The 27,410-nt window shown below is 42.8% G+C and overlaps 1 protein-coding gene across 1 annotated transcript in view; it reads right to left on the bottom strand.

The window, feature by feature from the left end:
* mmp14b (matrix metallopeptidase 14b (membrane-inserted)) overlaps positions 1-26,099 on the bottom strand; it is a gene marked incomplete at its 3' end in the record, with an annotated part of 33,307 nt that extends 7,208 nt beyond the window's left edge. The window contains exons 1-5 of the mRNA XM_080727177.1: positions 25,493-26,099; positions 10,192-10,340; positions 9,370-9,492; positions 7,789-8,096; positions 3,676-3,837 (exon numbers count right to left, since the gene is read on the bottom strand). Of these exons, the coding sequence (XP_080583303.1) occupies positions 3,676-3,837; positions 7,789-8,096; positions 9,370-9,492; positions 10,192-10,340; positions 25,493-25,579 (829 nt within the window). The 5' untranslated portion in view covers positions 25,580-26,099. The remainder of the gene's footprint in view (positions 1-3,675; positions 3,838-7,788; positions 8,097-9,369; positions 9,493-10,191; positions 10,341-25,492) is intronic.
* Positions 26,100-27,410: the final 1,311 nt, after the last annotated feature.

Genomic DNA, 27,410 nt, shown 5'->3' with positions numbered 1-27,410 from the left:
GATGAGCTGCAGTAGGCTACACGTTAATAATTGTATCGTCTCCTCTCCCTGTGAGCCGGCGCTGCGTTGTCTTGTAAGCTACATGGAAACTGGTGACCCATCGTGTGCGGTGACTCCAGGGGTCGCTCTCCGAACACGGTGATCATTGTTTGTTTTGACACAAATACTGTCACAAATACAAGTAAGGTCACCATCTTGTGTGTAACACGGGAGTAGAAGGAGGCGCGCTGCACGCATAACTTCAATCCAAACGACACAGAAATGTCAAACTTGGCTTTTCTTTGAGGCATTAGGATTTTCGCTCTCTTTTCGCTCTCTCACTGTTACCCCGAGGTGCAGCATGACATGAGTCAAACGCTTCACATTGTTGTTGGAACGGCAGTAAGATGTCCATATACATCGTGTGTGGTGCGCAGAAATCACTGATTTGCAAGCTACAACACTGTCCGATAGTACAGTATAGGATTCCTTAGCACGGCCGTTATGTTTCAGGGCTAAATTATGTGGTTAAAAAGAACAGATCTGCAAGCTAGCATCCTGTTAGATCTGTTCTTTTTAAGCATGCGCCACCGCATATAAAGTTATGGAGTATGCATTATTAAATTTTTTTCATTGAGGTTATTTTATTAATTTAGCTTCACATTTCCAACCTGATAAGGATAGGAAATATCCGTATGGGCCCGTTGCTTGTAAAGAAAGAAAGAGAGAGACAGAGAAAGATTATTTGACGTGGAAACGGTGACGCTTAAAGTTATTTGGCCACGCGTTCTTGGGCTATTTATTATTAAATGAATGAAGTAGCCTAGGCTTAATAGCCTACATGTTTTGTTTTTTTTTGTTTTTTTTTGCGAGAGAGAGAGATTCCTCCGTCCGTCCATCCATCGCTAATTGATTGATTGATTGAAGACTTTATTAGAAGTTTGCATAGGAAAAGGTACAGTTTCATGACGGTACAGTTCACTGGTACAAGGTCTACTAAAAGGAGATCCATGAAAAGACTAAGCTTATTTCCACTGGAAACCATTGAAGTATCTCATATAACATTGAATGACAGACAAATAGAACACAGTACTATGCAGTAGATATGTAAAGAAAAACAAAAAAGAAAACAGTAAGTCTAAACATTTGCTGCCTGAAATGCGTGAGTTTCGCTTCTTTAAAAAACAAAAATATAGGCTATATATAGGAAAGGAAGCGGCTGTGATTAATAACTGGAATTTGGAATGTGTGCTCATAGTGTTTTCACAGTTATTTTAATTAATAGCCTAATTAAACCAACACTTATGCTGCAGTTTGGCAGTGGAGTAATTTTCCATAGGAATCGCCTATTCTGTCAATAGATCAACAACCAACCACGTGTCATTTGTTAGATATTTGGTTCTTTTAACAAAAGTCCTGTGTGAACGCTAACCGGACCAAATTCAAAATGCAACAATGTAAACATTTGGTCCCTGATCCGGACCTTTTAAGCGGACTTTGGGTGAGAACGTGCCCTATGACTAGAATATTTTGATATTTAGTCAACTAAGACAAGACTTGACTAAAACAATTTCAGAAGACTAAGACAGGACTAAGACTAAGGGGGCGTTCACACCAGGGTTATTTGGTCCGCTTAAAAGGGACCATGGTCCTCTTTCTCCTTTGGTCCGCTGGTGTGAACGTGCAAACAAAGGGTCCCTTTGTTTGGTCCGGACCATGGTCCTCTTGAAAAGGCAGGACTCGGTCCCCTTCCAAACGGACCATGGTCCGGTCCTCTGCTGGTGTGAACGGAGCTGGACTTTATAGAGGACCAAACTTATGTCTGATCAGCCTACTACATTCTGCATTGTGTGTTGTTCATTGAAAAACAATATGGAAAAAATAATAAACGACTACTCGTGAAGCAATTGTAACTTCGGCTACAAGAGACTACACTCATCAATCTTTGTTAACTGCAGTTGTGAAGCTGGATTAATAATTAGTTCTAAAAGCATGAATTTCTTACGGGAATCATTATTGATATGACCCGACCGCTGATATGTCTTCATGACCTGCAGTAGGCTACACGTTAATAATTGTATCATCTCCTCTCCCTGTGAGCAAGCGCTGCGGTGTCTTGTTAGCTACATGGAAACTGCGAGGTTACATGGAAACTGGTGACCCATCGTGTGCGGTGACTCCAGGGGTCGCTCTCCGAACACGGTGATCATTGTTTGTTTTGACACAAATACAGTCACAAATAAAAGTAAGGTCACCATCTTGTGTATAACACAGGAGGAGGAGGCGGCGCGGCGGGCGCGCTGCGCACACAACCTCCATCCAAACGACCACAACACAAAATAAAGTCAAACTTGCCTTTTCTTTCGAGGCATTAGGATTTTCGCTCTCTTTTCGCTCTCTCGCTGTTCCCTGAGGACGGGCGTGCACGAGTCAAACTCTTCACGTTGTTGCTGGGACGGCAGTATGTCCATGTCATCGGGTGCGGTGCACAAAAATAACGGATTTAAAAGCTTACAACACTGTCCGAGTGTCTGATGCACGGCTGTTATGTTTCATGGCTAAATGAGGAGAGATGTGGGTTAGCATCCCGTTACATTAATATGTTCTTTTTAAGCATGCGCCACCGCATATAAAGTTATGGCTCATACGCATATAGATTCAACATTTGGGATTATACATTATTTTATTGTTTTTATTTAGGTTATTTATTCATTTAGCTTCACATTTCCAACCTGATAAGGATAGGAAATATCATTACGGACCCGTTGCTTCACTTGCTTGTAAAGAAAGAAAGAGACAGACAGAGAGAGATTTGATGTGGAAACGGGGATGCTTATATTATGTTCTCGCGTTCTTGCGCTATTTATTGTTAAATGAATCAAGGAGAAGGCTTTATACAGGCTATGTTTTGAGAGAGAGAGAGCGAGAGAGAGAGAGAAAGAGAGAGAGATTCCTCCACCCATCCATCGCTAATTACTGCCTGAAATGCGGGTTTCGCTTCTTTTAAAAAAAGAGATATAGGAAGCGGCTGTGATTAATAACACAAAATTAATTGGAATAGGCAGTGAAGTAATTTTCCATAGGAATAGCCTATTCTGTCAATAGATCAACAGCCGCCTGTATGACCACGTGTCAGTTGTTTACATATTTGGTTCTTTTAACAAAAGTCCCGTGTGAACGCTAACCGGACCAAATTCAAAATGCAACAATGTAAACATTTGGTCCCTGATCCGGACCTTTTAAGCGGACTTTGGGTGAGAATGTGCCCTAAATGGTTTGTTTTTCAAAAGACTAAATCTAAATGTGCTGAAAGAATTAACACTGCAGCTGTTGTGGCCAGGTCTGTTGCTCTAAAGATTTACTTTTATTGGTTTATGACAACAATAGGCTGTCACATCTGCTGCCAATCATGAGAGTTTCAGGTCATGACGTGGTTGATTTTGATTATACAGCACTGTATATACAGTACATGTCCATATTTATGTACAACCTTTATTTTAAAAAAAGATCGGTGAGGTATCATGTTTACGTCGCTTTGTTGAAGTATTTAGCAAAACTAAACAGTAAGGGTATACGCCTGTTGTTGGATTAACAGAGTTCTTGCTACTGTATATTTCCACAGCTTCCCACAGATTTTAATTCTAGAATATATTGACATTTTGAAGTGTACTGCCCTTAATTGACATCATAACTCACCATAAATTTGTTGTATCCCACGAATATCATCAGGAGGTAGTCTGAAGTTGTCCGTGTCCATCCACTGGTAGAAGGGAGCCATGATGGACGAGGGGTCGTTGGAATGTTCCAGACCAAGAGCGTGACCCAGCTCATGTACCGACACCAGGAAGACATCATTACCTAAAAAACATTATACTGTAAGTACTTTATCCAATATGGACACTTGACCTGGGAAACAGTTATATTGCGATTCTGCAATTCAACGATTGTTGTGTTTCCCCCCCCAAGTTAATTTGCTTTTTGAGCGGTGCTAACCGCTCCTAGTCTGGCTTTGTGTGAAGGTCCCTACTGTATGTATGAGCGGAACTCCATGAATGGAGATAACTAATGTCACGGACAGAACAGCCCATACAAGGAGATATGCATGTGTGTCGTGTTTGATGTCATGCGAAGTGAGCACCGCTCATATTTGACTGAAAAATTTTCCATCCCTAAACACAATGAATTCATTACTTAGGAAACAACCTAAGTACCATAACATCTATAATACATCTATACTATAATTTTGCGAATGTCTGTCTGTCTGTCTGAAACAGCGTTTCTCCTCAGTGGCTGGAGCAATTGATCAGAAAACGCATCACCATTAGCATATGAACACACCTAACATAACTGTGAAGCCCGTTTGTCACTTTCACAAATCATATACTGTATATTAGCATTTTTATGGTGTATCTACTATCTATTCTGCATCTAGCATGAGGCACATCTATTCTGCATCTAGCATGAGGCAACATGTTTAACCAGCTCTCTCTGTGTGTGTGTGTGTGTGTGTGTGTGTGTGTGTGTGTGTGCGTGTGTGTGTGTGTGTGTGCAGGCAGGCGGGTGTGTGCGCAGGCGGGTGGGCGGGTGGGCGGGCGGGCTGGGGGGGGGGGGGTAGCCATTAAACGAAACGGGTATTTCTTACATTGATGCTCCTACATATTATCATGCAAGCACCAGTTAAAGTTACTTTCCATCCCTCATATACTGTATGCACAGTGCACATCCCATAACCCACACACTGCACATCATTTTGGAGCTCATATCTTTGAACGGGTAAGGACTAGTATCTATAAATGCATGGAATCTGTCTCTGTATGTCTCTAGAACCATCCAACCGATTAATTTCAAACTTGCCCATATATGGAGATCCCTGATGTCACAATATATCATCTCGGTACTGACGTCATAGACTGGCCTCCTAGTACTATGATAACGGGTACTGCACTAAGTGCTTTGAGTTGACAATGATTATAATGGTTATAATGGGTATTGCATAACCAGAGGAGCATGCGTTCCTTATGGGGGACTGATTTGCCCATACATTGAGATCCCCGAAGTCCCAAATTGGTGTCACAGCTGCATTCTGCACGTCATAGACTAGCTACCGAGTACTTTTTGTCTATTTCATTGGGTGATGCTGGGTTTCCAAAATATGGAGATGAGATACCCCAACCATCCAAGATGGTGCTTCACAACAAGCCCCCAGGACAGGGAGATGGCATTTTGAAGCAAATTTTGACAAGTGGTCAACTCTGGTACAGGAAGTTTGTGCCCCTATAGGCCCCACACCCGGAAGGGGATAGATACTTCTGGGGGAGTATGAGCAACTTCCATTCAAATGAGTGGGTGGGGATTTTCTGTGCCCTCTCCAGTTCTAATACAGTATAGTTCAATGTACCAACTTCATAGCCTGGCCACCGCATACTCTTGACAACAGCAACTGATGTCATTAATTAATTTAATACTGAGAAAGATGACACGTCATAGACTGGCCTCCAAGTACTTTGTGCCTATTTATCCTGCACAATGACATCGTAGACTGGTCTCCAACTGCTGTACTAACATCGCACATCGCACTGACATCCAATTTTTGTCCATATACAGTATGGAGATCCCGAACTCTCCAAAGTTGATGCATCATACATGACCAGTGGTGTATTGGTCGTTGTATGCGGTTCCACGCCGTGTGGCTGGAATTTTTTTCACGCGCAGGAACGGCACGGAGCAGTGCGTGTGCATGCTAGAACGCGTACCCCTAGAATAGATTCACGACCCGAGGAGTACCCTAATCAAATGGCTACTTGCATAAGAGGTTTCCAACGGTGACTGTGAGTGGTCACCGCTGTGAGTGTCCTTTTGTATAGGTTGAGTACAAAGGGACCCCAATGCAAACAACCTCCGTGAAGTTGGCACCCCATATGATGAAACAAGCATAACAGCTTTCTTGTGGTCTTTATCCTTTTAGTTGACCATGTATCAGTGAACTGTAGGCTACAGTCCTGTACCTTTCCCTATGCAAACTTCTGATAAAATATCAGTCAATCAATAGAAACTAGAAAATAAAAACTCAAATAACAATACAAATGTAATTAAGACTGGAATTACATTTAAAACATTGTTTTTGTTAATTTCCCACCATTATATCTGCAGTGTGTTGACATCCTTTCTTTCTATTATAGCCTACACCTTTTTCAGATCCTATTATTCAAGGCATTCCTTGAGAAAATGTTTCCTACTGTATTTATACAACTGTAAATTTAAGTAAAATGTATATTCACACATAAGTTAATTAAGATATTTCCTAATGTTGGTCTGGTCTCGCCATGAGTTCACTTTCATACACTGAATCAATCAGCTGTTCTGCACGAATGCACGTGCGCACATGTGTAGGCGCATGCAGAGCCATGCGTGCACACGTGCACGTGACGTAATTCAATTAAATGTTTTATAATTACAATATGAACACATCAGTACCCAGGGTATTCTGTTGATCGGGATTTCAAGGAATTATTGCAATTATTAATATGTTTATGTTCATTTGAATAGCAATGGCCACATCTGATTAGAGCAGGGGTTTTCAAAGTGGGTGACGGGGCACTCTGGGGTGCCGCGACGGCAGTCCAGGGGTGCCGCGAGATCATTTGATAATATTTGGAATTTATTTGGACACTTGAAAAAATATTTAGTATCATTTTAAACTTGAAGTACACAATTATTTTCAGTCAGTTCTAACCAAAATGGCTATTATCTCAACGTTTTCCTCGCAACATAATCACTAAAACATCATTACTGTCTGCAGGCAGAAACCTCTGTCGCACAAAACTAGTGATGCGAGGCGTTGTGTGCTTGTAGTTCTGCTGTTTTCACTAGTTTAGTTATAGATGATAAATACAAAACGAAAGGTTTTGGACATATAAGGTTTCCACCCGACAACAATGATATGCTATAAATATAAGGTGCTGGGAGTGAAAATTATAATGTAGGGGACTAGGGGTGCCTCGGATTAAAAAAAAATATTTATGGGGTGCCCTGAGACAAAATAGTTTGGGAACCCCTGGATTAGAGGAACAAAAGCTGCTGTTAACATTTTGTAGGAAGTCACTCTGAAAATAAACCCTGCTGCAGCAGGTCATGTGAGGATGTTCTTGACTCATTCAGTTGGTTCGTGCCAAAATCTGGTGCTTGCTGCTCTCCCAAAACAAACCACTTGAGCGTTTTCTCCTACATCAGCATGCTCACTCAACACAGTCCCACAGGTTAGGGCTTGTTGCTTTATATTATGCTGGCAAAGGCAAAAAAAGGCACCTCCTCATTTCCCAACCGTATGGGAACTCCCAGAAGTTAACCTTTTACCCCGTCGTATGGGATTTCACATAAGCAATATCTATGATCTAATACAGTGGTTCTCAACCTGTGGGTCGGGACCCCCAGGGGAGTCGCCAAATTATTTTGGGGGGTCCCCAGATGATGAACTTAATGTGCAACACGGTTTTCTCTCTCAACAGTAAACAAATCAACATAAGGTTTAAGTGTATAGACTATAGAGGGTATCTGCACATTTGTAAAGTGACAATTTAAGGACTTTTTAATACCTCTCAAATTACAAATTAAGCATTGGCCAAATTGACAAATATTAGAGGCAGAAATTGATAGATAGATCTGCTATTTTCACAATAGAATCGTGTTATACAAAAGGTAATGCCTCAACTCTTAGTGCTTGTCAGGGTGGGGGGTCTCCAGTTAAAATATGATTATTTTGGAGGTCGCGGCCTGAAAAGGTCCACTGATCTAATAGAAGCTGTCTCCTACCGGATAGGTCCTGGTTTCCAATAGTCCAGGGTTCCGCCGCGTCAAAGTGCGTGTCTCCACCAAGTCCGCTGCCGGGGAAGTAGGCGTGTGCCAGGAAGCCCCCCTCGCCGTCAAATGGGCTTGCGTCGCCATGGAAGCCCTCTGAGAAGAAGAGCATGATGTCGGCGAATTCCTCCACCTTGTCCCGAATGTAGCTGTAGGGGATCTCGCGGAAGCGCAGCGGGCTGACGCTTTCCCACACCTTGAAGGCCCTCCTGATGGCCTCGTGGGTCTCGTGCTCGCCCACCTTGGGGGTGTAATTCTGTATTCTAAAGGAGACAAATGCAGGGAGAGTTCTTGTGAAGCTTTTATGCTTTGTCATACATGTTGCGACTAGGCATGCAACAGTTACTCAAACTACTTGATGATTCCACGTTGAATTATTCCACAAAAACAAAAATCGTAATATATTTTGAAAACATTTTAACATTGCATAGGCCTATATATATTATTTTAATACAATAGCAAAAATAGTGAACACTGTCGTATGACAAAGTATAAAATACTTAAGTGGTTAATCAGAGTTATCAGACTAATCAATTTAGTTTATTACAAAAAAATATATATAAATATGTAACAAAAAATATATAACAAACACTTCTCGATTATTTGATTAATATAAAAAGTAATCCAAAGAATAATCGCTAAGATCACACTGCTCAGTTTTAGAATGAATAAATACAGTCTTTCCTCTGTGGTGGAAAGCCTGGTGACGCGAGGTTATAAATGAGGCTTTGGGCCTTGATTGCAGACAATTAGACTGATAGTAATAATAATGGAGATAAGGAGGATAGAAGGACAGGACATCTGAAGAACGCGGGCAGCCGCTGATATTTCAAAGGGGATTTCTGAAAGACTGGTTGAAATATGAGGAAATATAATGACATAATGTGCAGTCATTATGTCATTACATGGGTGACAAAAAACAACGTTTCTTTGTCCATCTGTGTGCATTCAAACAATCTAAAATATAGAGAGAGATCTCTCTCTCTCTATAGCGCTGCTGCTACTCAAAGATTTGCCATTTCAGATCATGACAAGTGACAAGCCAGTGGGCCAATTACATGAGTTATAATTTGTCGTTGTCGGGTGGAAACTTTATATGTCCAAAACCGTTTGTTTTGTATTTATCATTAAAAAAATTATTCAAACTAGTGAAAACAGCCGATCTATAAGCACACAACGCCTCGCAGTGCGAGGCGTTGTGTGCTTGTAGATCAGCTGTTTTCACTACTTTTGTGCAAAGGCCTTGTATGATGAAGCAGGGCTTTACTTTGCGAAAAGAAAAATTACAAAATTTAAACTTGGAGATACAAGGTTTCTGCCCGACAGTGACGATTTACTTTGTTGGCCGCCCAGCCCCCAAAATGGAACGAAGGCCGACATTTTATTTGTACTTTTTTTCCTAATGGCCGGCCTGGACCGGCCGGGAATGAACCGGCCGTTCGGGAGTTGGCCCGCTTTTCCCAATGGCCAGCACGTCCCTGGTTTGGGGTTAGTATTTCATCGTGGAGCCACCACTCGTGCAGATTCCACACTTACGAGAAGGTGATGTCGTGCTTGTCCCACTTCAGGCCCTGGATGGCGTAGCGCTTCTTCCTCAGGTTGCTCTTCAGCTCAGCGCCAAACTTGTCTGGCACGCCACAGCGCGGCCTCTTCATGGCCCTGCCAGACACAAGTCAGAGCGCGGTCACGACAGGTGCAGGAAACACCTTCTCATACCAGCCCATCATGCACTGAGCCCTTTGGCGAGTGCACATATAAAAGCCATTTAGACCTAAATAATACCTAAAAAAGTCTTCTAAATCCTAACAGTTTTCTGAAAAACCTATGTTTCTATGTCAGTGGTTCTCAAACTTTTTCATATCAAGGACCCCCTAGAATTATATGTATCTGACCGCGGACCCCTATCTGAAAATATTTAGTTCCAGAGACCAAGAGAAAGAAGGATTTGAGTTACAAATGTCTGCTTTAAATATATATATACATTCAAAGATTTGCACAAATTTTCACGATTTTTCAAAAATAGCAGATCTACAAGCTTGCAGCGCGGCACTCGGTGCCACGCTATGAGCTTGTATATCTGCTATTTTTTAATAGTTAAAGCATAAAATAACGGTTAAAGTGCTGACACAGATATGCGTTCCTGTTCTAAATGGGTTAATGTGAGTAGAATAAACTAAACTGTGCAGTCGTAAGAAATGTGTACACAAAATTTAGGACACTAAGGATTCAGAAATGTATAACTTCATGCTTGTTGTAGATTGGAAGACTGCTATTGCCACTCTCCACACGTGAATGTCGGATCATTGTCAAGCCTTTTGTCAAAAGGTTATTCTTAGTCAAGTATGCTTATGGTCTTACTCGATAGTGTTGGTGTCGATGGAGCCGGTGATGGTCAAACCATAAAACCTCTGCATGGCCTCGATGGCGGACTTGATGGAGTGCGGCGAGCGGAGGGCATGAGTCCTCATGTCACCTGGGGGCAGGTAACCATACTGCTGCAGCCAAGACTGTGGAGAAAAGAAACACCTGGGTTAGAGAGGCTGAGGCAGTGGTGTGTTCTACGGTTCTACCAGCCCATATAGTAAGGGTCTGTTATCACCCTTGTCATCACTTAGGTAAGGCTCAGTAGTCTGTCTACTGCAGGGGTGGGCAACTTTGATGATGGCGAGGGCCACTATATTTCCACCTTCACTCCAGAGGGCCACATTGCATATTGCTACGTCCTACTTTGTCATTCTAGTATCTCATACAAAAGAAGCAAAAATAGCCGATCTACAAGCTCAAAACGCATCTTGCTTCTTTTGAATTGGAATCCTGAATTATGTTTTGTTATTTTTTAATTGGAATCCTGAAATGTAACATTTTGATTTAATTTCAAACACATTTAGTTATATATTCATGTTGACTCTATGAACCTAAATTCAAATACCTATATTTGAATACTACTATACTAGTCATTAAGCTACTAATAGACTGACGGAATTAAAGCAGGTCATGTTTGGAATTGTAACAGCTGAAACCAATAATATATCAGTATTCCGGTATTAACCTGCAGGCCACATTAAGTGGAGGTGGGGGCCGCATGTGGCCCCCGGGCCGCCAGTTGCCCATGTATGGTCTACTGGCTACCAGGAGGCTGGTAGACTAGCTAGCGCTGAGTCGGCTCATTATTGCGACGTTGACTTTTTTTATTCTCCTGAACGTGTGTTGGCGCATGCGCATTGCAGTGATAAGACCAATGGGTGATAACGGGTCTACCTCAGCCTCCTGGTAGCTAGTAGACAGACTTTACGGGTGCTGAGCAAAAATACGTACAGAGCAATGAAGGAGGAGGCCCGCACACCATCTTAAGCCCTTATCAGAGTCTGCGGTGAAGAGCCTATCATCGCAAATTTGTGTAAAGCTATCCACCTAAAGTAAGAAGATAAGTGGAGGCCATCATAGTCAGTCACGGTGAAGTCCTATCACTGTGACTGACTGGTCTAGATCGACCAATCAGTGAACAGGGTGATGGGTCGATCTGTCTGATAGTAAAAACAGAGAGATGTGTCGGGGTTCGCGGTGGATAGCTCTTCACCGCGAGTAATGACACAATGTTGTAGTTTTATGACTTAAAAAGACTACACCGCGCGGTGGATAGCTTATCACCGCGGTGCCTACTATGATAGGGGCTTTAAGCTCCCACGGAATAATTTATTGGCAATGTTTCGACCCGCAATGTCTTCGTCAGGCATCAATTGCGGGTCGAAACGTTGCCAATAAATGATTCCTTGGGAGCTTAAGACGGTGTGCGGGCCTCCTCCAACATCGCTCCAGACAGACTACTGAGCCTTAGCTAAGGGATGACAATGGTGAAGAGACCCATACTAAGGGATGATAATGTAGGTATCAGGTGGTTCTACCCTGATACGCATTATACATTTTTTCGTAGCCAAGCGTAGCCATTCAAAATAAAAAACGTCTGAGAAAGCGTATCCGATACACAGGAAGAGGGGCTGGGGGCAGCAAGGATGTGGCCTTCAATAAGCTTAGTCTGAGGTAAAGATGTGTGGGAGGGAATAATTATAGATGCCATCTATACAAATGTAACACACCACTGGGCTGAGGAGGTATACTGGCGACTGATAAGAAACACTGCATGTTGTGATTCTATTTCATTCAAATAAAAACATAATTGGTACATTTTCCATTCATTCTCCTCACTAGAATGTGTGCTGACCATATAAGGACTTCCACCATGGCCCGTGTTACGAGCATAGCTAGATTCGGTTTTCAGAGGTGGCCAGCCAGTCCTCGACCAATCAGGGTAGAGTATGGCCGTAGTTATGTTGTGATGTTTAGTTATGATGGTCAAAATAAAAGTTTTGAGAACCACAGTCGCTCTGAATTAAGAAGGTCTAAATGCCTAGATTGTAAAGTACTGAACTCATAAAATGCCACAGTCTCGTAGTAAATCAGTATCATATACATATCCTGAAGCTGGAGACGTAGGCCTACCGATATTCAGTGATTGGGTCTAATGATCAAAACGAGAACATTATAATGGTGTAAAAAACTAAACATTTCCACGCTGTAAGGCCAATAAGGGACAAGATGACCCCCGGCCACTTTCATTATCACTGAATACACCTTTAATTCTAACTTGCAGTGAGTTAGTTTACCTCAAGTGTTACAAATGGATGGATTCACAGCGAGTGTTTTAGTGCACTCACTTCAGGGAATCACTTTATTATAGAGACGAAAGCCAGTGAATGAGAAGCAGATGCAGAAAACATGTCATATCCCGATTGATTCATCGTCATTATGTGACAAACTGCTGTCAGGGAGTGTGCCGTGCGCTGCAGATTAAATATTAGTTAATGTTACAGCTGCAGCTCTGGGTATTGGGATGTATTTGCTATTAGTTGACAGAAATCAAAGAAAATTCCACATTGACAGCGAAAACAGGCATTGAAATGATGTGTTTCAGTGTTTTTGTATCTTTTGGCATCCATGAGCTACTGCCTGGATCTACTCCAGTCAATGACTAAATACAGAGCTATGTAACCACAGCTGAATGAAGTGAAGGTCAACCTGAAATCCTTAGACTGTGTTTTCGAGCCAAAATGGATTCAAACAAAGACAGAAACTCACCGAGGAATTTCCCTTGCTTGGTTACAGATTAACTTCAGTGTCCACAAGATACTGTATATGGTGGCTACTTGTTTGCGTTTCGGTGTTTCCAAATATTTAGGTACACATGAATTACTGTCTTATGAAACACATGTTGAAGGTCTCCTGGACTAGACTGGGTTTAAACTTGACCTTACATTCCCTCTAACCCATCAAGCTGTGGTGCTGGTTTGACATCTGGACCAGTTCCAGAGAGTCTATGTTCCCAACCACTCCCCCACTAGCCTATATACCATTACCACTTTACCTTTTAAACAGAAGCCCAAAACAACACTGAAGCTATTGTGAGTGCAGTGAAAACCAAAACCACTTTGATGTACTCCTCCACACACACACGCCCTGACGTGAACCTGGGTCCACGGAGCTGGTAACACACACACACACACACACACACACCCATGATGTGTTTAAGGGCTTGGAAATACAGTTGAGTTGACGGTTTGCTTAACCTGCTTGAACATTATCTGGGTTCACACGAATCTACTCTTCAAAAATAACTCTGTAGGCCTAAGTGAGTGGTCCCAGGTCAGGTCAACCCATGGAAAGTGTTTTGGTGTGTACAGTAATTTCCGTTTGAACCAAGTAAATCAGAGATGTAGTTAAAGATGCAGTGCCATGATTTATTCCCCCCTAAAACATGATTATCATTATGATTACAGTATACTAGGAGGAGGATCTTTTTCCAAAAGAGTGTACAGAAAGAGTTAAAATGTGTTTTTTATGTGGCCACACCCACCAGTTCATTAAGCATGCCTGGTTGTTCAGGTGGGTGACCCAGCTGAAGTTAGCCACACCCACAGTGTTGGGTGAATGGTAAAAGGGGAGGGGATAATTATATGATGTCATTTAATCACTGTTCTTGGATCAGCACTTTAGACCCACAAGGTGTCAGCCTCCAGGAAGAAATACAAAATACAAAGGGAATACATAATTGCTCATAACAACCACACCAGGGGGTCGAATGAAGTACTGTCAACCTCATAGACACATGAAAACCAGAAAAAGAACAAAACTATGGCACCGCCTCTTTTAAAGATGGATGGTATGAATGAACTTTCTATCTGTGTGTGAGATGGAATAAGAAGTTCTAAAGAGCAAGATAGTGATACTGTAGGAGCAAGAGATGTGCAAGAGAAGAGGAAAAGGGAAAGATAGGGGAGTGTCACGAAGGAAGGCCTTTGGCAACCTCAGCCGGTGTCCCGAGTCCTGACAGCATCAGTCGGCAATTTAAATGGGAATTTCTTTCTCATCACTTCCAAACCTCAAAGTCAACACCCCCCCCCCCCCCCCCCCCCCCATCCCCATCCCTTTGCCTCCGTCTCTCTTCTCCTCTTCTCTTTGCTCCTCCCCGCTTCTCTTTATCCCTCGTCTTGTTCTTATGGAAAACCCGGGTGGCTTGAGGGCAAATGCTTATGAACAACCACACCCAGAGTGCATTGAGCTACTCAATCATTACTCTCCGAACACTAGAGAAAGCTGTAGGTTGTCAAGAGACCTAATGAAGAGAATATGATCTCAAACATCTTAACGAGTGCTGCATGCTGTTGCTGTTTTGACATTTCTCGACGTCATTCTTTCCGTGAAACTGTGAAGTGTGTATCTATGCGTGTGTGTCGCCAGATTGAGCGCAGCCCCATGTGAGCAGGTTGTGTGGGAGTTAATATGCTTATGCATTTGTTTTTGGAGGTTATAGATTTGTGCATGCATGACATGCCGGCACATAAATGCTGTAGTGCTTATCTTGGCCTGTCCCACAATGGGAGAGTTGAACAGGAGTGTTTGGCGGCTTCATGTCGAGCAGCCAAGGGGCTAATCTCTCTCTCTGGGTCTGTCTCTCTGTCTCTCTCTCTTTCTCTCTGGGAGGCCTAAAGGTCTCAGTGTTTAGACTTCACCCCTGAATGAGCCCTTTTTGGTTCTGACTCATACACAGAACTCTATTGGACACATAAAGACGCACTGTTTGACACTGTTACAGAACATCCACATATGTGGGGGGGAGGGGGGAGTAAGAGGAAGTCATAAAACAGAGATTCATTATTACTGATTACTTTGGTGCCTTTATGCCTGAAAGGCATCTAGCTTTTTGTTGATCCACTCTGCGCAAAAGGTCATAGTGTAGAGTTGGACATGGAATGAATGAATTACTAATATTAATTCATTTGAAAAAGAAAATAATAATAATACTTAGACATTTCTTCTGCATTGCCTAGCAATGCAACTCACACCTGTTCTTGTACAGACAACTTAACAGCTCCTCAATTTCACTCATTTATTCAGCACATTGTCACAAAGCCCTTACTTTGCCAGTGACACTGAATACTTTGTTCTACTTCCTACTTGAAGGGTTCTGCACCTCTATGGTCATTGGTCCCCAAAATGGCTTGACAAAGTCTTATTCACCGCATGACTTGGCTATTGTTAACACTATGAACTAAAGCAGCAGCAGAAAGGAAATGATACATTTATTTATAGTGGCATAAGAGATGACAGATTCAAACAGTGCAGTTTGTTTTATATGGTCTATACTGGAAGTTGTGATAATATTGTTTATCTTAGAAGTAAAGCCTAATTTATACATAGACTATCATTAAAGTATCCATTTGGTTCCATGTGTGCACTCTGAGTTAAATTAGGCTAACTCTAGGATTGTACTGTATATAGTGTGTAGCCTTCATTTACAACAAAAACTGAATGTTTCTGTGTTTGTATATTTTTCAGATATAGGGTATGGCTCTCAAGTCTCGACACACTGCGCTCGAAGTCTGCAATGAAAGATCCACAAGCAGCGGTTGCTATGAATGTGACTGAGCTCACATGAGAGCTCCTCTCGCATAGGATGAGAAAGAGAGAAGTTAGGAGCGATTGCGTTTCAGCAAAGAAAAAAAAACAGAGTCAGTTGTTCCGTTTGGTGTGGGCCAACGGAAAGAAACTCTGGTCAACAGTGACGAGGAGTCCAATTGAGCCTTACAGGGTATGGAACACACACCCACCCACACACACACACACACACACACACACACACACACACACACACACACACACACACACACACACACACACACACACACACACACACACACAGTCCTCTCTGCATTACTCAGCCTACACAGTATTCATGTCAAACATCATGAAGTGAAATTATTGCTCCCATTTTATTTGTAACTAGAAGGGGCGCTCAATGTACCACAAATCTCCGCCATGAGGCACAACCCAATAATAATTATGACCGAAGGTCGCAGTTTACTTTGAGAAACGTCACAGCTTGTCCGTGTAGACGTGTACAAATTTTTTTTTTTCAAAGTCTATGGGTTTGCCGCTCTGACATCAAGCCCTGATGTCACTGTATGATGTCACTGTGATGTCAGGGGAACCACTCTTACCAGAATCCCTGACGTCCACATCACTGTGGCGCGACCTCGCTTGTCGCCCTAATATAAGGCGTCTTACTAGTACTTAATCTGTGTAATATCCCCATCCCTCCCTCTGTCTGTGTATGTGCCCGTGTCATAGTTGTGCATGGTATCATGTTGTCACGTTTAGTATGTTGGTGGTCATCAGACATGGGCTTTCTAACTGAACGGCTCTCTCCTGTGTGCCCATGCACGCAGACAGAGACAGAGCAATGGAGAGAGAGTGAGAGAGATAGATAGAATGTGTGCGTATTCCATAGGCTGTATAAAAGATATGGACAAAGCGAAGCCATTGGTTTCCATGCAGCGCAAATGATACAATATGGGTCCTTGGCATGGGTGTTGCCATCATAGATTGAAATGCAACCAGAGGAGGCTGTTGGCTGCCAACGGTCACGTGCAACCGCAGGGATACATGGGAGAATGCGGTCGGAGCCTCCCGAAATACAGCACACGAAGAAGAACACAGCCGGCTGGTATCAGTTTAGTTGGCCACGCCCCCCGCAACATAAATGGGACCTTATTTTCACAAAACGCATATCATCGTGATTGAAAGGCAATTTTTAACTAGCGATAGCAACCATAAAGTATTCATGAAAATGTTAATTAAGGTTAGAACACAAAAGGGGAAAATGAATGGGATCCAATGGAGAACAATTCTTTTTGCAACCGGCCAGGGAGAAAATAGTGCAACTAGCGGCCAATCATAGGAAGATTTAGTTCCGTATTGGGCTCATTTTAAATCGGCGGAACTCTCCCCCTGGTGTATGCACCAGCGGCGTAGGAGACGGGGGGGTCCCGTACGTTTTGACCCCCGTGGGCTGCGGACCACCAGTTGGGCTGCCGCGACGCTGAAATCCAAAAAGGAGAGGAAAAAAGCCTCAAATGGTGCCGGCACTAGGACCACGCGGACGCTAGAAGAGGCTGCGGTCAGCCCGTAGGCTTCCCTATGCTCGAAACCCACTCGAAACTGGTCGTGTCATGTAATTCTAATTAAGTCCATTACTTCCCAAGTTCCTGTAAGTAGACTTAAAAATAAAACCAGTTCCCAACGGGAGTAGCCTCTTATTTTGAAATCTAGAGAGGAAGTGAAGTGCTTCTGCTTGTTAGTAGCCCAATGTAAACAGAATAACTCACGTGTGGACCAGTGTGGATTGTACAAGCTTTTGACTAAACTAAAGTTCATATTATGATATGAAAACAATGCTCCTTTGACTTAAACAACGTACACCCTTTGAAAGTTTGTTAAACTTTGCACATCCGCAGCAGATTAGGTAAGGAGCTGGTTATAATTACCTTCTGCTAGTTGGCTTCTTGTTGTGCCTTGTGATAACTGATAAGAGCATAGATTGTAGAAAATAATTATGTTGAGAGGCATAGAGCTGTTGCTTTGGTGTTTCGACCGTCTCTTTCTCTTTATAGTTGTTTATTTTGTCTCATCTCTCTGTGATACAGTAGTAGTTGTGCTCCGTGTGTACAATCATATACAGGAGTGTTATCAATTAAAACAAGCATGCATGTCGTCACTCATCATGCCGTCATGTAATTAACGGTTCATTGCTTTTAAATGTTCTAATGATATTTTGTATGGCTCTGTTGCACTGCACTGTTCGGCTATGTGCTCTAAATCAGTGCTGAAGTTTCTCCTCCATTCTGTTTTTGCACAGTTGAAATTGGCTTAAAAATCCACATTCAAAGACGTATTTGACATGTATTTAATGGCTGGGCTGGCTGGGCTGGGCTGTGAAAATTGATGCTGTGTTGGGGCAGTTTGAGCTGGGCCAGAAAATGTAAATGTGTCCATCAAAACCCTACACGTGCATCACTAGTGTAGTGCATGTGTGTAGTGTGCACGTATGTACATGCTGCGCTGTGTGGTATAACTCATTGTTACACACCAGAACCGACCTGGAAATGCACACAGAAACCCAAACCAAACCGAATTTTCGGCCGATCCGAACCGACCCGAACCGCGATTTTTCGGCCGGCGCCTGGTGGCGCCGGCGAATCATACTGGACTAGGCTGTTGTGGGCTGGGCCGGTCCAAATAGGACCCCCCCACCTGGGAACCTAACGGTACGCCTATGGTATGCACTCATGTGTACACATCAGTGTGGTGGATGGTGTGGTGTCGGGTTATGCACACTGCCTCTCTCTGTCCCTCTGTCTTTCTTTCTCTATCTCACTCTCATTCTCTCTCCATTGCTCCGTCTGTGGTGTGTGCATGAGACATGTAGGAGTTGTATGGAGTAGACAGATAGTCTGTCTTAAAAAACTGCATAAACTGCAACAATGACAGCAACACAACTTAGGGGGTTGGTGTAACAAAGAGATTCGCTGGGCTGGGAAATATATATATTTATTACATGCATGGATTATCACGTTTGACATGTTGCCATTTCAGTGTCTTGTCGGTTTATTGACTGAACGACATCCCATACCCCGGAAGGACAGTTTGCGCGCAATATTAGTTGCACTCCATAGCCTGGAGAGATGGTGCGCCTGAGGTTATGAATTCACAAAAATAACAAATTAGCTGGCGGTGGTGACCAGTTGGGTTCCTTGTTCTGCTGACAGTGTGCACAAGAAATGTAACGCTCATCTGCATAATCATTTGCATAATCATTGTGTTGCGACGCGTTGTGATCTTGTAGATCAGCTATTTTTTGGCCATTGTTCCGCCCCAAGATAATGGATTTTGATTATCGCGATAAAATCGCAAATCGCAATATCTTTTGTCACAAAAATCGTGCTATCATATGAAATGTTCATATCGTCCCATCCCTAACACACAGACATGGGCGATCCCCCTAATTGGCTGTTGGCGTGTACAGGCGTGCGTCAGTGAGTGTGTGCGTGCGCGCGTTAGATTGTCAGTGCGGGTGTATTCATTATGAAAACTTTACAGATTCATGTGTGGATATAACTGTGATTAGACGAGTACTTTACCTCATAATATATTTACAATAAAACACCATGAGCTCTCTAGCTAGGAATCTCTGAGCAGAGCACATGGTGTGTGTGCGTGCGTGCGTGCGTGCGTGCGTGCGTGCGTGCGTGCGTGCGTGCGTGCGTGTGTGTGTTTGCGTGTGCGTGTGCATGTGAACTTTCCAGCTGCAGTCTATAAAAAACGACTCCCCTCTAGCCAATAACAATAAGACTGTAACAACAAAAGGTGAGATTTAAAAATCTACATTCTTGCCAAAGTCGTTTGCGCAATAAGTCAAATCTTCAGCAAAACACAACAGGGGGACTTGTTGGTCTTCAACATTGCCCCTGTTTGGTTAAAGTTAAATCTGTCGCATTTCATTCATGAACAGGAAATGAGCAAATCACTTAACACATTACCTTATTTCCTGTAACACCACATATCATTGCTCCGAATGGTGAGCTTAGGGCTAGACCACCCAGCTGTCAACATTCGGATGTGGCTTTGTTTCAATTCTATGCATTCTTCCTTCCTTCCACTGATTAATCAGTAAAACAACATGACTGGACTCATGGTGAAACATATTCTTGTCCACAGTCACTTAGATCTGTGCCTATTCCCAAGGACCATATGAGGAAGAAAACACGCACATCCATTGTAGAATATGGATTTCACGTGCGCTGGATAGCAAACGTTGATTAGAAAAAGAAGAGAGGATTTCTGAACACTGCTAGGGCTGTCACAATTATTAAATAATTGTCTAATCGCAATAATTTGACATAATCGCGATTATTTGACATAATCGCGATTATTTTTCAAAATCATTTCCATGTTGAAAAATGTTCAGATATTTTTTTTTAAGTAAAAAATAGTGGAAATAGACGATCTACAGGCTCACAACTGAGCCTCAATGTTCTTAAAGGGGTATTTCACTTTCAAAAAAACTTTTGGTAATTTTATCATCTAATCAGGCTTTTATGAACACCCTGAACAGTTTTTAATTAGCTTGATTGAATATTTAGATATTTGATATAAATGTTACCAGGCCCTCCAGGCCCAGGGCATCTCCCCACACACACCTATTGTAACTTCAAACTTCATTTTAACCATGATAGATTCATTAAAAACACACATTATTTTTTCTGGTGACTGATTTTTCCAAATAATTATTAAAAATAAATGAAAAAAGTTATCGAAAAAACACGGCCTGCTCACGTATTAGGAAGGTAAAATGAGTCTCCAGAAAAAATAATGGGTGTATTTAATGAATCTGTCATGGTTAAAATGGAGTTTGAAGTTACAATGGGTTTGTATGTGGAGAGAAGCCCTACCACTGCTCCCTGTTGAAAGTGGAATATCCCTTTAAGTATAAAGTTGTCAAATATGTCAGTAATTGCCTAAAAGCCAAACAGAAATGTAATTGTCAACAACAAATACAAATAATCGTGACAGCCCTACACGCTGCTCTTGTCTTCAACAGGTGTTATTAATTGTATTTTGTAGTTGCGCGACCCGTCATCACCTTGACGACAGACATTGTACTCACAGTACAAAATGATGAATTTTTCTGAAAGAAAGAAAATAACTTGAGAAGCCAAAAGCAGTATGACTGAGGGTATTTCCTCTTTGTCTTGATTAGTTGGAAGAGGGTGTATTATTGAAACAAGGCCTGTGTATATGAGGACCACGACTCCTACTCTAGTGCAGCGGTTCTCAACCTTTTCAGGCTGCGACCCCCAAAATAATCATATTGTAACTGGGGACCCCCCCCCCCCCCCCCCCCCCCTGACGAGTAGGGCTGTCACAATTATTACATAATCATCTAATCGTGATTATTTGACATAATCGTGATTATTTTTCATAATCGTCATAATCGTTTCCATGTTGAAAAAATGTTCATATATGTTTAAGAAAGTCAAAAATTGTGGAAATAGTGGAAATAGCAGATCTACAAGCTCACAACGCGTCGCGATGCGACGCGTTGTGAGCTTGTAGATCGGCTATTTCCACTATCAATGTTCTTTATTAAGTATAAAGTTGTCAAATATGTCAGTAATTTCATTGTATATTTAAGGTTATGTGTCATATCTGCCATGTGCAACTTCAAAGCCTACAAGCCAAACAGAAATGTAATTGTCAACGACAAAAACACAATTGAATCGTTAAACGCAATTATTTGAGAGAAAATTAATCGTCATGTAAAATGTCATAATCGTGACAGCCCTACTGACGAGCACTAAGACTTGAGGCATTACATTTTGTATAACACGGTTATGCATTTTGTATAACACGGTGAAAATAGCTGAACTACATGCTCACAACGCCTCGCGTTGTTTCTGCCTCAAATATTTGACAATTTGGCCATTTCAGACATTTTAGAGGTATTAAAAAGTCCATAAATTGTCACTTTAGAAATGTGCAGATACCCTCAATACACTTAAACGTTATGTTGGTTTGTTTACTGTAGAGTGAGAAAACAATGTTGCACATTAAGTTAATCATCTGGACACCCCCCCACCCACAGGTCGAGAGCCACTGCTCTAGTGAATTTAGTTAATTACTGGCATTCTCCAACTGTCTGGTTCCAAGATTGCATCATCACCATCACCACAATACCTTCTATTCTCTCCTTTGCGTCATGTGGTTTGCACAGCCCCCTCCTTTGTCTATTATAGCTCATTAGGTCATCTTCTACTCCGCTTATGCCTAACTTTGTTCTTCTAGCGGCCTCTTTGGACTAAATGACCTCAATGTTTAGTCATGAAACGTTTGAGTGAGAGTGTGTGTGTGTGTGTGTGTGTATGTGTGTGTGTGTATATGTGCGTGTGTGCGTGCGCGTCCGTGCATGTGTGCGTGAGTGAGTGAGTGAGTGTGTGTATGTGTGAGTGTGTGTGTGTGCGTGCTTGATTACTTGATTACGGGCGCATGCACTTTATGCACATGTTTGAGTGTGCATGCATAGGTACCGGTATGTGTGTCTGTGGCTGTGTGCTTGTGCGTCAGTGACTCTACAGGTTGTCACGGTCAGCTGGTTGGTCAGACCAAGGTGTTTTCAAAGCGGGCAGGAAATCCCCTCACCACTTCCTGTCTTTGCCACAGACCACAGGACATGACACACCTGCCGTGTCCTGACAGCCTCTGACTGCGCTGCAGCTTCCTAGCAAGATGTCCAGCAGTGTCTGGACATCATCTATCTGACCACCCGCCATATGAATCTACAACATGGGTCTTCAACAGGGGGTCCGGGACCCCTAGGTGGTCCTCAGAGTTACTACAGGGGGTCCCCCAAATCTTTGAGTGATAGAAACTTTTTGTTCTCCTTTTTTATAATAACCACTTGAACCCTAGCGTCCACTTTAGCCAAAAATAGAATTTTTTCGGCAAAGAGCTTTGGTGTCGAGGGGAAAAAGAGCAGACTAAGTACAGAGTGAAAGGTCAACTTTATTAAGTATTGACGGTTCAAGTGGTTAAATATCTGAAAACAAATACACTGATGATCGAGCTGTCAAACAAAGACGTTATATGGAATCTATGAACAGGTTGTGGGGGTCCCTGCTTCATCTCTCTCTCAACTAAAGGGTCCTTGGCCTGTAAACGTTGAAGACCCCTGATCTACAATATAAACACTCACTCAATAGTCGTCTTCTTGATGCTTAGCAAACAGTGACATGTTTTTGGGTGCGAAACACCCTTGCACACATCTTTTAAGCTTGATTTAATTTAACCTTAAATCAAGTCAACAGACTCACAGGATGCAGTAGAGGTGAGTTATTTCAATGCAATCTGAATCATAAACTAAATACCGAGACTATTAAACCATCTCATTGCCCGAAGTAAATATAAATGTAGTCAGTGCTTTGGAAGGGTCTCTAGGAGAAATCTGATCGTCTTTGTACTTAACTTGACAGGCTAATCTAGGTCAATGGAGTCCAATACGTTTTTTTCCACTGCCACAGCTGGAAATACAATTCCAGAGTCCATAGGCAGGATAAAATGATTAGAGGCTTGGCGCCACTATAGTATATGACCTACCAAAATTTCACACACACATACACACACACACACACGCACACGCGCGCACACACACACACACACACACACACACACACACACACACTTAGGCACGCGCACACACACACACAGGCCATAGCTGAATGGGTATAGAGGCCGCCTGGGAATGAGACGGGTCGATTTCAGGCGTATCGAAGTGTCCTTGAGCAAGACGCTTAACCCATGACCCCCCCCCCCCCCACACACACACACACACACACACACACACCCACCAACCCACACACACACACACACACACACACACACACACGCGCGCGCACACACACACACACACACACACACACACACACACACACACACACACACACACACACACACACACACGCACGCACCTGGGTGAAGATAAAAATCGAACCTCTGTTCGAAGTGGAGCTGTGTGTGTGTGTGTGTGTGTGTGTGTGTGTGTGTGTGTGTGTGTGTGTGTGTGTGTGTGTGTGTGTGTGTGTGTGTGTGTGCAACAGCGCCCCTCCCTTAACATGTGTGGCCAGAAAAGGTTACTGCAGGCTACATACCCGGAGACAGACAGACAGACAAACAGACAAACAGACAGACAGACAGACCCACACACACGGCCACGTATAGGGAGCTCCACACAGCTCCAAAAACTGAATTGCCCCTGTGGGATCAAATATAGGGTCTAACTAGAAGCAGTGCTCTTCCGAGCACAGGTCTCCACCAGGCCACACAAATCGGCCTGTTATAGCGCCACCATGAGGCTGATTTTAAAAATGTGGGGCAGAGGTTCTGAATTAGCATCCAGGGAGTGTGTGTGCTCAGTTTGGCAGCGATCGGGCCAACGGCGCCGGAGATTAGCTGGTAACAACCAGGCCACACAAATCGGCCTGTTATAGCGCCACCATGAGGCTGATTTGAAAAATGTGGGGCAGAGGTTCTAGATTGGCATCCAGGGAGTGTGTGTGCTCAGTTTGGCAGCGATCGGGCCAACGGCGACTGAGATTAGCTGCACACAAACTGCGAGGACACACGGACACACGGACGGACGGACGCACGGACGGACGGAGGGGAAAACATACTCTCCCTCAGCCTTCGGCTGGTGGAGACAATTAGACACACATCACAAATTATACCAGTCAGTCAATGCAAATGGAAACAGGTGTGGGTCTGCCTTTCTTAACATACGTCACTTCCTGCAAACCAAACAAAGAACTTCCTGCTGACCACAACCCTTCTATTCTAAACATGCTGTTTAGAATAGAACACAATAGTATAGAGTGCTTTGGCATTCGGCCCGCAGGTTATGGGAAGTATTCGGTTCAAACTCTGGTTAGTGTTTTTCCACAACTGACCAGAGGATGCATGCAACAGAACCTTGCACATTGTAAAACTCCCCTCCCCCATGCAGTCAGTTCTGCCATAATTCAGGACAGATGTCAACTATTTACATCTCAGCATCCCTTGCAGTAGGGCCTACCCACAGATTTCAGCCCCCCACCCAACCCATCTCCACAAAAATTAACTGTCTGTCTGTCTGTCTGTCTGTCTGTCTGTCTGTCTGTCTGTCTGTCTGTCTGTCTCTCTCTCTCTCTCTCTGCCTGCCTGGGACCACAACAGAGGCTGAAGCCTTAGTTTCTTCCCATTCGCCTTCTCTTGTTCTCCTGCTTTTGCAATCTCAGCATTTCCCAGTGTTTTCATGAGGGCTATCACCATTATGAGCCGCTTCCTCTAACCTCGGTCAAAAAGCCCTGCACACCCCTCTCTCTCTCTCTCTCTCTCTCTCTCTCTCTCTCTCTCTCTCTCTCTCTCTCTCTCTCTCTCTCTGAGAAAAGAAATGGGAGAAAAGCCATTTGTTATGCCACAGTGAAGCATCTTGGACATTACAATGCAAATACTAATTCTAATTAATTAATCACAGGGCACACGTGGTTTAACACACTTTAACGGTCATTTTGTGAAGTTGTAGTTGTAGCTTTTTTTTTTTATTATCCATTAGCCTAGGCTCTCACTAAGATCACAACAGTGACGCAACGATGAAAAGTCACGAGTGACAGAAATTCAGAATTAACATAATCCCTATTATAGTTTGGGGTTTTTTGACCTTGGGAAAAAGTTGTCTCACCTCTGGCTTGACTTCTCGCGGTGCGCTCAGCTCCCATCCCAGGACCAGTAGCAGCAGCTGGGCGAGTGTCTTCACTCGGAGTGCCATTCCTTCAGCACGGCACCCTCCTCCTCCAACAGAATAACACGGTTGCTTCGTGGAAACGCTTAACTTACTTTTGACTTTTGCTGTTTGTCAGAGCATTATCTAGCGAGATCTTAAAAAATAATCCAACGAACTCTCGGGGAGCGAACGGAACGACTTGCAGTCTTGCGCCCAGGCAGCTGCGGTAACTCGTCCACAAGTTTTCTAAAACAACGCCTCTGCAAACGGCTGGTGTCTATCCGATCTGTGCATTTTCCTCCCTATAGTTTCATCGAATTATAATGAAAAAGATGATCAAACACTGATCAGACGGTGCAGATGTTGCTGTGTAGGCTATGCGTAATAACTAGTGTTCCAAAGCTGGCATGCAGCTCACTTCCAGATGTTGCGATTTAGGCTACTTTTGTTGTTTTCATAAACCACGTTCCAACCCGGCCTAATTTGCCTCTTATCTCTGCTGCCTTCCCTTTCTTATCCTCAAATCGTCTTGTTTTGATTCTTCTCTCCTCTCTCCCTCTGTGTGTCTCTCTCTCTCTCTCTCTCTCTCTCTCTCTCTCTCTCTCTCTCTCTCTCTCTCTCTCTCTCTCTCTCTAACCCTCTCTCACACAGCTGCAGACGTGGTAGTTTGATAGTCCCTGGAGGCCTTTGCTGGAAAATAGAAGGGTTGTAAACCTCCCCCTTCTGCATTAGCCCATCCCTACTTGGAGAGCTAGAATCAACTTTGTGACCTTGGCAATGGCATTATAGCAGGACATGTGTGACGTAGACCCTTTCCAATCAGTTGAGGACTTACAACCTATCAAGACAATCAAGACAAATGTAAATAGGCCTACAAAGCAAAATTATTGCATGATGGGACTGTGGGACATTCAAATGATGCCTTGTTTCAAATCTTAGAAAACATGATTAGCCTTTTAGCCTACCTTATTATATAATTCGTTTTATTGTGAATAGGCCTATTGTAATTCTTTTGTCTACATAGATATGACTACGACTAAACAAATATTAGTAGTTAGTAGGCCTAGTTGACACTGATGGATGGGCTTTTATAAATCTTGAACAGAACATGTCATCTCATCTACAAATTATACATTTCATGCCATGGGCAAGAGTAAGACTACTCTACCAGTCTACCTCATTTAGTAAGGGGATTTTATAAGATATTTGACCAATCTGCAAAGTAAATTGTTACCAATAAATGTCTTCACCAATGTGTTTCTAAAGGTATGTAATAATAATATTATTACATACTACTAAAAGGTTGAAATTCAACTCCTGGGGGAAACCTCATAAAAAACAGATTTGTGTTTTTGTCCCATTAATTTACTATAGGCCTACAGGAAAAAAATACAAAAAATAAATATGCTTTAAGTAGAATGTGAGGGGTCAAACTAGGGTTTTTTCATGATGCTGAATCCATTGCAAGCATTTGTTTTGCATGAAAAATATTCCTTGGGCTAAAAACGTACCCACAAAACGATGGTTTAGTGATGAATCATCACTTTTCACCGTTTTGTAGACCTGCATGAAGTTGGCACCCCATATGATGCCCACGGAATGTTTTTCGTGCAAAACAAATGCTTGCAATGGATTCAGCATTATGAAAAACCCCTAGTTTGACCCCTCACATGCTACTTAATGCTACTATTTATTTTTTGTATTTCTTTCCTGTATAGTAATGGGACACAAACATTTTTTTTCTCCCAGGAGTTGAATTTCAACCTTTTAGTAGGTCTACATATTATTACATACCTTTAGAAACACATTGGTGAAGAAATGTCTTGGTAACGATTTACTTTGCAGATTTTCTTATGTTCCCCTTACTAATTGTGTA

This window comes from Nannobrachium achirus (assembly GCF_963921795.1).
Source record: "Nannobrachium achirus genome assembly, chromosome: 5".
Lineage (NCBI taxonomy): Eukaryota > Metazoa > Chordata > Actinopteri > Myctophiformes > Myctophidae > Nannobrachium > Nannobrachium achirus.
The sequence above is the reverse complement of the archived record's forward strand: the minus strand, read 5'-3'. Positions and strand labels throughout refer to the sequence as shown.